The sequence below is a fragment of the Mytilus trossulus genome, chromosome 6, assembly GCF_036588685.1.
Source record: "Mytilus trossulus isolate FHL-02 chromosome 6, PNRI_Mtr1.1.1.hap1, whole genome shotgun sequence".
NCBI lineage: Eukaryota > Metazoa > Mollusca > Bivalvia > Mytilida > Mytilidae > Mytilus > Mytilus trossulus.
This window is the reverse complement of record NC_086378.1, coordinates 31,501,008-31,513,520: the sequence shown is the minus strand read 5'-3', so window position 1 is coordinate 31,513,520 and position 12,513 is coordinate 31,501,008. Positions and strand designations below refer to the sequence as shown.

General features: G+C 33.4%; 2 protein-coding genes across 2 annotated transcripts; one reads left to right on the top strand and one right to left on the bottom strand.

Moving 5' to 3' along the window:
- Nucleotides 1-3,966: 3,966 nt before the first annotated feature.
- LOC134723321 (small ribosomal subunit protein uS17m-like) lies at nt 3,967-6,535 on the bottom strand. The gene is made up of 2 exons (XM_063586940.1): nt 6,327-6,535; nt 3,967-4,267 (listed from the first exon to the last, which is right to left on the bottom strand). The coding sequence occupies exons 1-2, from the start codon at nt 6,444-6,446 to the stop codon at nt 4,004-4,006; spliced, it is 384 nt and encodes a 127-aa protein (XP_063443010.1). The 5' UTR covers nt 6,447-6,535; the 3' UTR covers nt 3,967-4,003.
- Nucleotides 6,536-6,634: 99 nt separating this feature from the next.
- On the top strand, nt 6,635-10,430 carry LOC134721114 (cysteine/serine-rich nuclear protein 3-like). The gene is made up of 3 exons (XM_063583868.1): nt 6,635-6,922; nt 8,640-8,756; nt 9,610-10,430. Exons 1-3 carry the CDS (start codon nt 6,886-6,888, stop codon nt 10,128-10,130), a joined length of 675 nt encoding a protein of 224 aa, XP_063439938.1. The 5' UTR covers nt 6,635-6,885; the 3' UTR covers nt 10,131-10,430.
- The last annotated feature ends 2,083 nt before the right edge of the window (nt 10,431-12,513 follow it).

Below are 12,513 nucleotides of genomic sequence, written 5' to 3'. Positions count from 1 at the left end.
TTTTTTTTTAAATTTTTTTTTTTTTTTTTTAATTTCCAACATGAGGTATTCGCCTCATTTGCCTCAATGTTGTTACGGCACTGGCAGAGAAGTATTAATGTATTTATATATAAGTGTGTAAATATCATTGCAACCGAATGATATGTGTCAATTATTTATCAAAATTATCAAAATGCCAATGCAAGACTATCCTTTGCGTTCATCGGACAACACTTTTCTATTCATATCACGTCCGAGAACAAATAAGAGAAAATAAAATGAAATAATTAAGAAAATTTTATAGAAAAACAAATGAAACCCCAAATGTCAAAGGAGGTTCTATGTTCCAATATTGCCTTTAGTCTGCATAACCAAAATAAACGAAAATGGTATCTCCTGTAGAAAACCTATAGTTTTTTTTCTAAAAATTTCATTACTTTATGTTCGTTGTTCGACCGCCGTAAGAAGCTGATAACGGTTTCCAATTATGTTCTATCATTTCACTTCTTCAAAGCATATAGGTACTTGGGGGGAAAAGACTATTTCATTTAGCCCTCCTTTTTTTTAAATCCGGTTTTTCTTCTTCTTAAGTTTTTCAGTCTGACTGTGTTATACGGTCATAACAATATACTACAAAGCACTTGTATTTTCTATTTACTATCATCTCCAAATTTTCTTAAGTCTATCCATAGCAGTCACTGACATAATTCAAAGTTACAACAACAATTAAATGTGTATAAAATTGTTAACTCAGTGATTTTTCACTACATAAATCAGTGATACATAATACTATTATATGTCTTTGCATAAATGAAGTGGAATTAAAAGTCTTATAGGATTGTTAATATGCAAGTCGATTGAGGTTATCTACAGCAGTTTGTAAAAAAATTCTGACCAGTTGAACAGTTTGTTTTTTTTAAACGAATTGCAATTTCAGTTGGTCATAATTTTAAATACATAAGCTTTTGTGTTGGCTCTTTTGTCAGATATAAAAGTACAAAAAAAGTCTGTTTGTGTCTTCCAATTTAATCATATAACATTTTTTTTTGTTAACGTCTCTGTGAGATTTACTATTAACTGCAATACTTTTTTGTTGGGTTGGTTTCTTCGTGAGATTTCTTTGTATATTGATTTCTTATTGTAGTATGTAAATTCTTGTTTAATGCACTTAATCATAGGACCAAACTGTTATTGGTCAATACTTGATATTTATTTGCTTCTCTGATGTATTATGTCATGTTGTGTTATAGAAATGTATTTGTATTTATTGCACTGATAAGCATAATGTGCTTAAAGTAATTAAGAATTGAATTGAGTGTTTTGCTTGCTCAGCCAAATTATCGACACAACAGAACTACACACATCCGTGGGAAGTTCCGCTAGCTATGAACATAAGGTTCAATCCACTAAAAATGCCTGTACAAGTCAGGAATATGATAGATGTATTCCATTAGTTGATATATTTTAGAGTTTTATTTGGCATTTTTTTACGGGCTTCCCCCTTTTTGTATTTACTTCTTTCGTAAATCTACTAATCGCGACTAAAACGGGGGAAATATATATTTCAAATATGCTGGTTTAACCACACCACATTTTCGCGAGCCAGTCCCAAACTAGGAACTTCGTCAAATAGACATTAATATTTTCGTTATTTGGGGATAGGATGTCGATCAATATATTGACTTGGAAAGATCTAAAAAAAAAACCCAACATATTACAGACACCTCTAAATGTTGTTTGGTCATTTATGTCATTTGGATGCGCTCAGCCTCTTATTAAAGTTTTCCCCAACATTTTCTTTACTATTGTATTCTAATTCTTAATAACAGCTACTTTGCTGAAATGAGTTAAAGCCAAGATTGTGCTTTTGTGTTTTTTAAAGATTTTGTGCATTTGATTCTGATGAAAGGTTTTTAGAAGCGTGTGTCACAAAACCCGACTGGAATTATATTATTGAATGCTGTTGCTTATAATCCAGTGACAAATGTTTCATGCATTTTTAAGACGATGGAATTACATGGTAACACTCTATTTTGACAATCTTCAATGTCTTCCCTGCTCTACTGAGTGTTATCAAATTGATTAAAGATTAAAACTATTAACAGGAACCATCATTAGTTTGCATCAGTTTAGTTGGCACAGAATACAAAAAGGGCATCACCAGAGGCTGATTTAGGAGGGGGCAGGGGGCCCCCCTTTTTGGGAAAAAAATTGGTTGCTTATATAGGGAATCACTGAAGCGTGACTGGAGTGGGCCCCTCTTAGGTCAGTCAGTGGGCCCCCACTTATGAAAATTTCTGGATCCGCCACTGATCACCATTACATTTTTTTAACACTTAAAACAACTGCAGTCAATGTATCTTCTTATCTCAGTTTCCTCCCTTTTGGATGTGGTTTCTACAGGTAGCAGGAATGCTCAATAGTGGCCAAAATTGTTCCACACTGAAATGAAATTCTGAAAACTCTTGTGATATCTTGTATAAGTCAGAATTTTCCAATTTTTTTTCTGATTACAGACAGATTATTTTTATAGTGTGCCATTTTTAATGAATACAGCACTACATTGGACATACTAAAGTTAATATAAACATCATAAAATAAAATAAATTAAATTAGCCTGATTGCAGCAACTTGAGCAAATCCAGATAATTTTTTTTATGGAAAGAGTTCCACTTCCAGTCTAATTTTGTTGATATTTGCACAACTTGGCACAAACTGTAAGAGTACTTCCTCATAGAGCAACACAATAAAGTCTGAAAATGACCACTAAATTCAACGTTCTAAAACTGTTCAAGACAGAACAGGCATCCTTCTGTACTTACGGGAGCTACCATTTGATTTTTATGTGGGGGGGGGGGGGGGGGGGGGGGGGGGGATGAAAAATTTTGTCCTGCATTTTTTTTAGCTGTTATCTCTGTCCAGCCTTTTTATTTTTCACTCTTTTCGGTCCTGTCTTCTTTTTTTTTTATAGTTTATCCTGACTTTTTTTTACCTAAATTGTCGTCCTGACTTTTTTTTTTTTGCAAGTGTCTCATCCTGCCTTTTTTTTTACTCAAAACTCCTGTCCTGCCTATTTTTTTTAAAAATCAAATGGTAGCTCCCTAAGTTAGCAGTAGGGCTAGCTACCTAACAATCTAATTGTAAAGTGCCATTATGGTGTTTCATCCCATTTTAATTCAAAACTACCAGTAAAAGAAATGAGAAAAAAACTTTTTAACTGTAAACAGCTAAAATCTAAAGTTTAAAGAATATTTTTTAGAATGTATATGCTTTATGTTTGACCAGGTCCCATGTCAGGAGCCTCTGGCTATTGTAAGTCTGGTAAATTTAATGTTTGTTTAGTTCATTTATACAGGTATATTTTGGAGTTTATTATGACGTCCATTTTCACTGATGAACTAGTACACAATTTTGTTTAGGAGCCAGCAGAAGTCCACCTGGGGATATGGAATTCTCTTGCTGTGTTGAATACCTATTAGTGGTCGGCCTTCAGCTGTTTTTTTTATTTTTTTGGTAAGGTTGTTGTCACTTTGACACATTCCCAATTTCCATTTTTAATTTAATTAAATCTTGATAGAAATCAAAGTGCAATCATAAAACAAATCATATAACTTCACCAATCCTCATTTTTATATTCCCCTTATTTATAGGACAAAATTATTCCATTGGCGTATCCAGGGGGAGGGGTTCTGGGGGTTGGAACCCTCCCCTTTTGTTTGGCTGATTAACGCATTTGAATGGGGACATATAGTTAGAACCCTCCCTTTGTCCTGGGTTGGGAACCCCCCCCTTTTTGAAATGGCATGATCCGCCCTTGTATGCCCTCAATTACACATGTTATGTCCATGGTCAGTGGATACACATAAGAAAATATAATGCTACTCTACAACATGCATCATAGGCAGAACATAATGGAAATGGTTGGGGCAAGAATATAGTAAACAGAAAACAAAAGATTAGAAGTCATGTCTTTAAAATTATATGTCAGAATTGTGTATGATAATTTTATTTATATTAAAAATCGTCAAGAAAACCATTTTCCAGTTTCATTTTCTAGTTTGGATTGAACAGCATCCCTCCATTCTTCATCTACATATTTCATGCCACGACATCTTTTTCCAGTAACAGGATCTCTTATTTCTCCCGTTTTAAACACATGTTCATGCACTTGATGAGTAATTGTTGGACTAGCTCTTTCTTCAAGTTCTTGTATTTTAACTATATCTCCAACTTTACTTTGTGTTTCTGGTGCTTCAGCTGCCCAGAACTGGTCAGGATGATTGAAATACTGAAAGGATCAAATAAATAATATATTTATACATATAATTTGCAAATTTCAATAGAAAAATTTGGGTCAGCTCTTTTTAGTCTAAAAAAATAAGTGTAATAACAGTATACATGTACATGTAGTGTAAACACTCTACAAGATAAGATAAATAAAGATAAAGATATTTTATTTCCTAATCATAGGGCTCATAACAAGCATGTAATCACATAAAGTAAAAATAAAAAGGATGATTGATTTAACAGTACAACATGTAAATGAAAAAAATAAAATACAAATGCAAATGTTTTTTTGTTTTTTTTTTATGAGGAGAGTCAGTTGCCTACATTGTACATTTGTATATATGGAACGAAGGATAACTCTTACTGCCCAGAAAAGAACAATTCAAGTCTACAGCATTAACATGCATGACTACATGTAAAATGTACATTAAGAAACAAGATAAATCTGAATTTTAATTGTGCTTCATTAAGATTCATTTCATATTTGATATATATATATACTGTTGAGTGTTCCCAGCAGTATTGAAGTACTGGCTACCATGGCTACAGGGCTGTCAGTGTTATTACCCTGGGTCTACATTTGAGAGGTGGGAATATTTGCTACTGCTAATTAGTGCTACACCAAATTTTTTCAGAATGAAACTTAATCCTAATAATTATGACATCTTGAAGGCTATCTAATTTTCTGTGACGCCTTACAACTCATAATTATTTGAACACGATGAAACTCTTTTTCAAAAGCGTGGCAAGTTGGTTAAAAGTGGGGAGTCTAAGCAGAAAATTGGGATGGTTTGTAAAGAGGGTGTATTGTTATCAATTCAGGTTTAGAAGTAATCCAAATAGTCAGTATGACTCATTGGAAGGTTATTTTAAAGTTATTTAAAAGCTTTTTGACGCTTTCTTGTCGATGTAAGGCGTCAAAGAAAAGAGTATAATAGCCTATTCAAGACGTCATAATAATTTAGATTAGCTCAGCAGCTAAATCCCAGGCACTTGTTTCTATCCATAGGAAGGTCGACTATCCATATAAATAGAAGAAGGTGGCTAACAAATTTTTTTTAGGTCACGACAGTCTCCGCTTAGGACGCTTCTTCGACCCTTCAACTTAATGCTAAAAATCCCTACCTTATATGAATCGATTCAGTGAATATTTTCCTTTAACACTAAACTAATTTCATAATCCCCAAAGTGTTCCTCTTCACAGTAATCTACTCTCAATTCACTAAACCATGTCGAAAACTTGAACTATCATTTTTCAATGTAACTACTTCCAATTGACATCGCAGCAAATTTATTTTGTTTTCATTGACTCAGTTTCTTTCCCCTAATTCTTATGAATCTGAATATGTTTTTTACCTCCAAAATAAAAGATCGATGAAAATCTTTAGAATTACCATATACATTAGGAATTCTCTAGTATTATCGAATTCATTCAAATTAGTTACTGACTTTCTGATTTTTTTAATAACAAAGATAAATGTACTTATTTCCGTGAAATTCCCTCTTTAAAAATATATTGATAATGAAAATAATAACCTGGTAATTTTACAGAATCATTTCGTTTTTAAAAAGATAGCATTCTGCCCACAACCAGAAGTAGATACATTGAAAAGATGGTAGTTCGAGTTTTCGACATGGTTTAATAGTAAATTGAGAGTAGATTACCGTGAAGAGGAACACTGTGGGGATAATAAAATTAGTTTAATGTTAAAGGAAAATATTCACTGAATCGATTCATATAGGCACAGGCACTTGGGTATATGATACAATTATTTTTTTTTATTAAAATACTCAATTTTTTATATTTATTATGCATATCTATCTATCACTTCTGTGCATGTCTCACCTAGTTTCGAGTGATTTAAATGACTTAGTGAAAATACCAAATTTTACTATCCATACTAAGGTTTTGTGCATGTCTCACCTAGTTTCGAGTGATTTAAATGACTCACTAAGTCATTTAACTTGTATGACAGCCTTCCAAGATGTCATAATTTAATTATTTGGACTACTAAAAATTATTATACTAGCCTGTATCCAAAAAAAATAAAATATCTTACCATTAACAGATATTTATCTAGAACCATTTTTGGTACACGGACTTGAACTGAGGGTATCCTTTCTGAACCCTTTGCTATTACTTGGCCAATTAAGAATCTCCTAATGTTCGATGATGCCATAATTTGATTTTCAAAGTCACCACATTTTTTTTACTTTTTCTCAGTCAATGTTACTTACATGCTACATTTTCTGATAATTTTTAACGTACTTTCAAACGTTCGTGTGATCACTCAAAATATCTATAAATCAGATACGGAATAGCCACAACAGATTTCCGTAAAATTCCTAAATGCTATCTTACCTATAATTTTTAAAACATCCGGTTGTCTAATCCACGTAAATACAATAACATAACTTGCTTGTCACGACACCTTTTGTCTTAAAAACGAAATTGATATAAACACCCGGCATAAACATCACCATGGCATGACTGGCCTACATTATACGTGACTGGCTTTCGCTCGGCATAGCCCGTAGTATGTAAATGCAACCGTTCTGAGCTGAAACTAGTGTTATACACCCCAGTACAGAGTGAAACTTCCGTATGTGACTTGTCTGATGGACTTGGGAATGGATAATTGTATGGCTTCTTTTGGTAAGTTACACTGGAATTTTAAGAACAATGTAGATGTTTTAAAGCGAATGTAAGAAACATATCAGCCGTCAATGCCATGCTGCTAGACCTACTATAGACGCCCATTAAGGAGTTAACGTTACTGTGACCGCGAGCAGACGACAGTGGTACAGTAACGGCACTGATGTCGCCGGCCTTCTCTTTAAATAACTTACCACAGATTAATGGGCTTGTAAAATTCACCTCTACAACTGAAGCCAACTAAAATCAAAACAAAAATGAGCCGGCGGAGCTTCTGGCTTTTGGGCTCAAAAGTTAAGCTTGAAGGCTGTATATATAAAAGAAAGCGATCACGTGCAGTCGTATTTGTCTAGGTTTGTTTGATTTCACGTTATTGGTCAAACATATGTACTTAGTTTTCGAAAAACTAAGGATTTTCTTATCCCAGGCATATCTGAGATTACCTTAGCCGTCTTTGGCACAACTTTTTAGAATTCAAGTTAGAATCCCAATGCTCTTTAACTTTGTTCTTGTCTGGCTTTATACATATTTTGATATGAGCGTCACTGGTGAGTCTTATGTAGACGAAACGCGAGTCTGGCGTACTAAATTATAATCCTGGGCAGTACCTTTGATAAATATGCAAATCATTGATTTAGCTGCAATAATAATGTCTTTTGTGGATCGTACTAGTCAAATGTGAAGCTTTGTTAACTGCATGTCATGAATCGTAAAATATTTTAAAATGATCAATAGCATAATAGCAACACATTTTATGGATGTGTTACTGACAAGACGGCCAAAAAGAGTAACCCCTGTCTACCATTGTTATTTATAATCCACAAATGTATATGACATAACTACGAAATAAACGGAATATACTTTGTTTTACCATGGATTTACATACTATACAAATCCTTGGTTTTACTATTGAGAATGAAATCTTTAATTCCAATTCAATGATGCAATAGCGATACCAACCATGCAGTCACCTGCATGGCTACAGGCAGTGATATAGTTACGTTGTAAAAAGTCACCGAGTAGCAGAGATAGAGTCTAAGCAGATTCGAAAAGCACATTAATGATTATCCAATCAAATTCAATACAGCAAGATTGGTCGAAGTTTGAGAATCTAAAGACATAATTAAGATGGCAATATTATATTTAGATTCATTATCTGGATTTTTTTTAGTTATTATACCGTCTTTTAAGAGCGCAACATAAATCAATATTTTAACAAGAATGCATTTCACCATACAAAAGTGAAAAAAAATTGGACCGAAGCCCAACTAGAATTTCAAGTATTATTGCATTATACATCATTAAATAAAGATGGATTCGTCGCAGACAAGGAACTTGAGCCATTGTTTAACAGAATAAAGATGTTATAAACTTTACCGTAACGAAAATAAAAAAACTTCATATGATCTCAAGTCTTTAATACACCATCTTGTTGCAATGCGAAATTTAAAAAAATACGTACATAGATGGACATCAAATTCACTTGTTCGCAATTTCTCGTATTTAATACAAAATAAAAAATCTAGAAAACGTGAATCTCTTTGGAAAAAACATTTCCCTCAGACATCGTAAATGTTATATGACATCTATAAACACATATCTTGTAAAATATTTGTTTGTTTGTTTGTTTGTTTGTTTGTTTGTTTGTTTGTTTGTTTGTTTGTTTGTTTGTATCTGTTGCCGTCAAAATGACTATTGAATCTTACTTTTTATTTAGACGACTTGAAAATATCCAAGGATGAAAAGAATGTTCGATTTAAGGATGTCACTGTGTATTATTTCCCGAGAGAACAAGGATTTACATCCGTACCACACGAAGGAGGTTCAACATTAGGTAAAGTATAACTCGTCACGCAGCTTTTGCCATGACACTCTGGAATTTAATAAAAAAAAACACTTCGGAATAATTGTCCATTCTTGCAAGACTTACTCTGCTTCGTTACTTAAGTATTTGTCTCTGAATTTAATTTTATTTCTTCTTATTTTGTTTAAATATGCAAACTTTTTAATTGGATCATCATTAATTTTAAATCGCAACTTCTTGAAATTTATAGAACAGAAAGAACAGAATCGGTCAAGACTAGCCACATACCGACTTGTAGTCTAGATCTTTTTATATGATAGACACATTTTCCCCTTCGAGTAATTTCATAACCGACTATATTTGAATCAGGAATATCTGAATTAGGTTGAGATGCTATTAATAAAATAACGTCTATGTACTATGTCGAAGCAAAGCTATGATAAATTCTTAGTTACTTTTTTTTACAATAAGTTAAAGATAAATGATTCAGTATTATTACCAACATAAGTGATCATAAGTATTGCGGTTGTCTATGCTGTTATGAAAATGACTTGCCTGGTCTTGTTTGTGTGAATTTGCCAACTCTGATACGAGTTTCAACATATTTTGCTCAAAATTTATACCTTAAAAGTCGAAATTCCAAATGATAGTACATGAGACCACAAGATCAAATACTATGATAAAAAGTAAACATAAGCTTCGCAGATGAGATCATAGAACGACCCGAGAGCCTGATAATTTGAAATGATTGAGTCCATGGACAAGGAACATTATAATTTTTTATGATGTATGTAGTTTTTATTAACGGGTAGCAATATGTATAATTATGTGAGGTGTGCTATCCTATTTTTTTATTATTAATTTACTCCTTTAAAACTTGCAGGAATGTCGTATGGTCATACAGACTCCGATACATATTCTTTGGCCGATCATGCTAAAATGAGAAAAAGGTCATACCACGCGGCATTAGGAGATTCGGCGATGGAAGATGAACAAAGTGAGACAAATGCAATAAATAAGCTGGAAGATGAAGATTGGTATTATTCTACAAAACGTTTAAAATCCGAACACAGATTGACACCTGCTCAGCGGCGTTTACTTCTACGACAATCAAGCTTAGTAAACATAGATCGAGGTGAAGCAGACGATTGCAAGGACATTCGAGATTCACGGAGAAAAAGTGGGTGCAACTGTAAGCACATGTGCGACCCAAATACATGTGCGTGTAGTTTGGCAGGTATCGAATGCTTTGTGGAGGACGACTCATTCCCCTGTCGGTGTAGTAAACCCATCTGCAAAAACCCACATGGACATAATGAGTACAACGCAGACAAAGTTCAGGAACACTTTACTAGAACTATGGAAAAACTGAAAAATAATGTTGAAACTTATATGCAAGCGTAAACAACGAAATTTTGTAATTATTGTTTTATTGAAAGACTTTACTTTGGTCTCGTGGCGTTATTAGTCACAGGTGCTTGTTTGCTTTATCAGGGACTTGTTTTTATCATTGACTTCAACGTGTTGTTGAAGAATTGCCGAATATTAGACAAATTCTTTATTTGAGCTTAGTGCAATATGATATACAGCATTGGTGGTTTAAACATCCATATACATGACGTACATATATATGTTTTACAAACACAACTACAAAATCTGTTACTGGATATATTATCTGTTATATATTAAAAAAAAGTGATATCACTTAATTTGTTTATTTATATTTTTAGGATAAAAATCTGAAAAAAAACAACCTTTTTTTAATTATAGATCATGACCAGTCTATTTCGCATGTCTGTAATATGCAGAATTTACTAACCATAATCAATGATTCATGTGACCTGTCGGAATTCCAATGGGAACCAATTGTGTCCCTTTTCTTGCCGACTTGTTTCTTTATTATTTTGAGGCTGACTTCATACGGGAACTTCTTATGAAGAAAGATAAGTTAGCAATATACTTTAATTACTAGGTTTCGCTATATAGATGATGTTTTCTCATTAAATAATACAAAATTTGGTGACTTTGTTGACATATATCCATCGAACTGGGGATAAAAGATACTACAAATACAGTTTAGTCTGCCTCATATCTTGACTTAATGAGGGCCGATTGAAAGCAAAACAATACGACAAAAGAGATGATCTAAGCTTCCCAATTGTGAACTTTCTATCTCTATGTAGCAAATTCCAGCAGCGCCTGCATACGGAGTATATATCTCTCGATTGATACGATATTCCCGGGCTTGTATTTCCTATCATGATTTCATTGATAGACGATTGTTGCTCACAAGGAATGATGAAGTTGAAATCATCCCTTCGTAAATTTTACGGACGCCATCACGAGTTGGTTGACCGTTACGGAGTAACCGTTTCTGACAGATGATATTGGATATGTTCCTTATGTCGTAACTACAATACCCTTCCCTTTTCCTGAATGTGACCTACCGAATTAGAATATTTACCGAATTTGTAAAATAACATAAGCAACACGACGGGTGCCACATGTGTAGCAGGATCTGCTTACCCTTCCGGAGTACATGATATCACCTCCAGTTTTTGGTGGGGTTCGTGTTGCTTAGTCTGTAGTTTTCTATGTTGTGTCTTCTATACTATTATTTGTCTGTTTTTTTCTTTTTAGCCATGGCGTTGTCATTTTATTTTCGATCATTGAGTTTGACTGACGTCCCTCTTCTTGAATGATGCCATACACCAAATATATATTTAAATATACATTGTAGGTAAGATATTGCTTATAGTATGAAATACACCTTATCATTCTAAAATTAAAGATTTTAGCCAATGAACCATGAAAACAAATAAACACAAAAATGAGTCCAAGGTCAAATAAATCTAGCCAGACAATCATGTACACCCTGCAATAATGCCATACACAATTTGACTGTTTCTTATAGTATATTTGAGAAATGGACATGACTATGAAAACTTAAGACTGACTAATAACCGGTGAAAATGAGGACATTGTCAGATAAATCTCAACAGACAGTCATAATTACAACTTAAAAGTTTAAATTTGCCAGACAGACATGTACATAAAAATGAGACCAAGGACAAATAACACATAGCAGCTGGAAACTTCGTATCTGTAAATAAAAATGAAACACCAAGGTATCCTACACTTTGAAATTTAAAAGATCTGCAGAAGATACAAAAGGGATGTTAAAACTCAGTAGTAAACGAACTGTTCATGCAATGTGAAAACAGCAACATAAACCAACCCATCCAAAGAACATAGAATAGACAGGAGAACAAGGCATAAGACAATCAAGACTGAGCAACACGAACCCAAGACAAACAAGAGTGCACACACTGAAATGTCTCGCCTTCTTTACTAATCATTGATATTATGTTGATGGTCCTTAGTATGAAGCTTTATTACAACTGTCACATAAACTTAACATTAACCAAGATAACTAAACAAAGACCAATGAACCATGAAAATGAGGTCAAGGTCAGATAAACCATGCCAGGCAGACAGGTACAGCTAACAAAGCTTCCATATAACAATTATAGTTGACCTATTACTTAAAGTTTAAGAGAAATAGACCAAAACACAAAAACTTAACACTGTGCAATGAACCGTGAAATTGAGGTCATGGTCAAATAAAACCTGCGAGACTGAATTTAGATCATAATATATTTCAGTACACCAAATATAGTTGACCTTTTGCATATAATATTAGATAAAAAGACAAAAACTTAAAAAAATCACTTTGACCACTGAACCATGAAAATGAGGTCAAGGTCAGATGACATGCCCGCTAGAC

What these genes read in the sequence shown, in the direction of transcription:
- LOC134723321 (XM_063586940.1), bottom strand. Translation starts at nt 6,446, where the DNA reads ATGGCATCATCGAACATTAGGAGATTCTTAATTGGCCAAGTAATAGCA. An exon ending in TAGATAAATATCTGTTAATG is followed by an intron (nt 4,268 to 6,326) that starts GTAAGATATTTT and finishes TGATCCTTTCAG; the next exon opens with TATTTCAATCATCCTGACCA.
- LOC134721114 (XM_063583868.1), top strand. Translation starts at nt 6,886, where the DNA reads ATGGACTTGGGAATGGATAATTGTATGGCTTCTTTTG. An exon ending in TAATTGTATGGCTTCTTTTG is followed by an intron (nt 6,923 to 8,639) that starts GTAAGTTACACT and finishes CTTTTTATTTAG; the next exon opens with ACGACTTGAAAATATCCAAG. An exon ending in CGAAGGAGGTTCAACATTAG is followed by an intron (nt 8,757 to 9,609) that starts GTAAAGTATAAC and finishes TAAAACTTGCAG; the next exon opens with GAATGTCGTATGGTCATACA.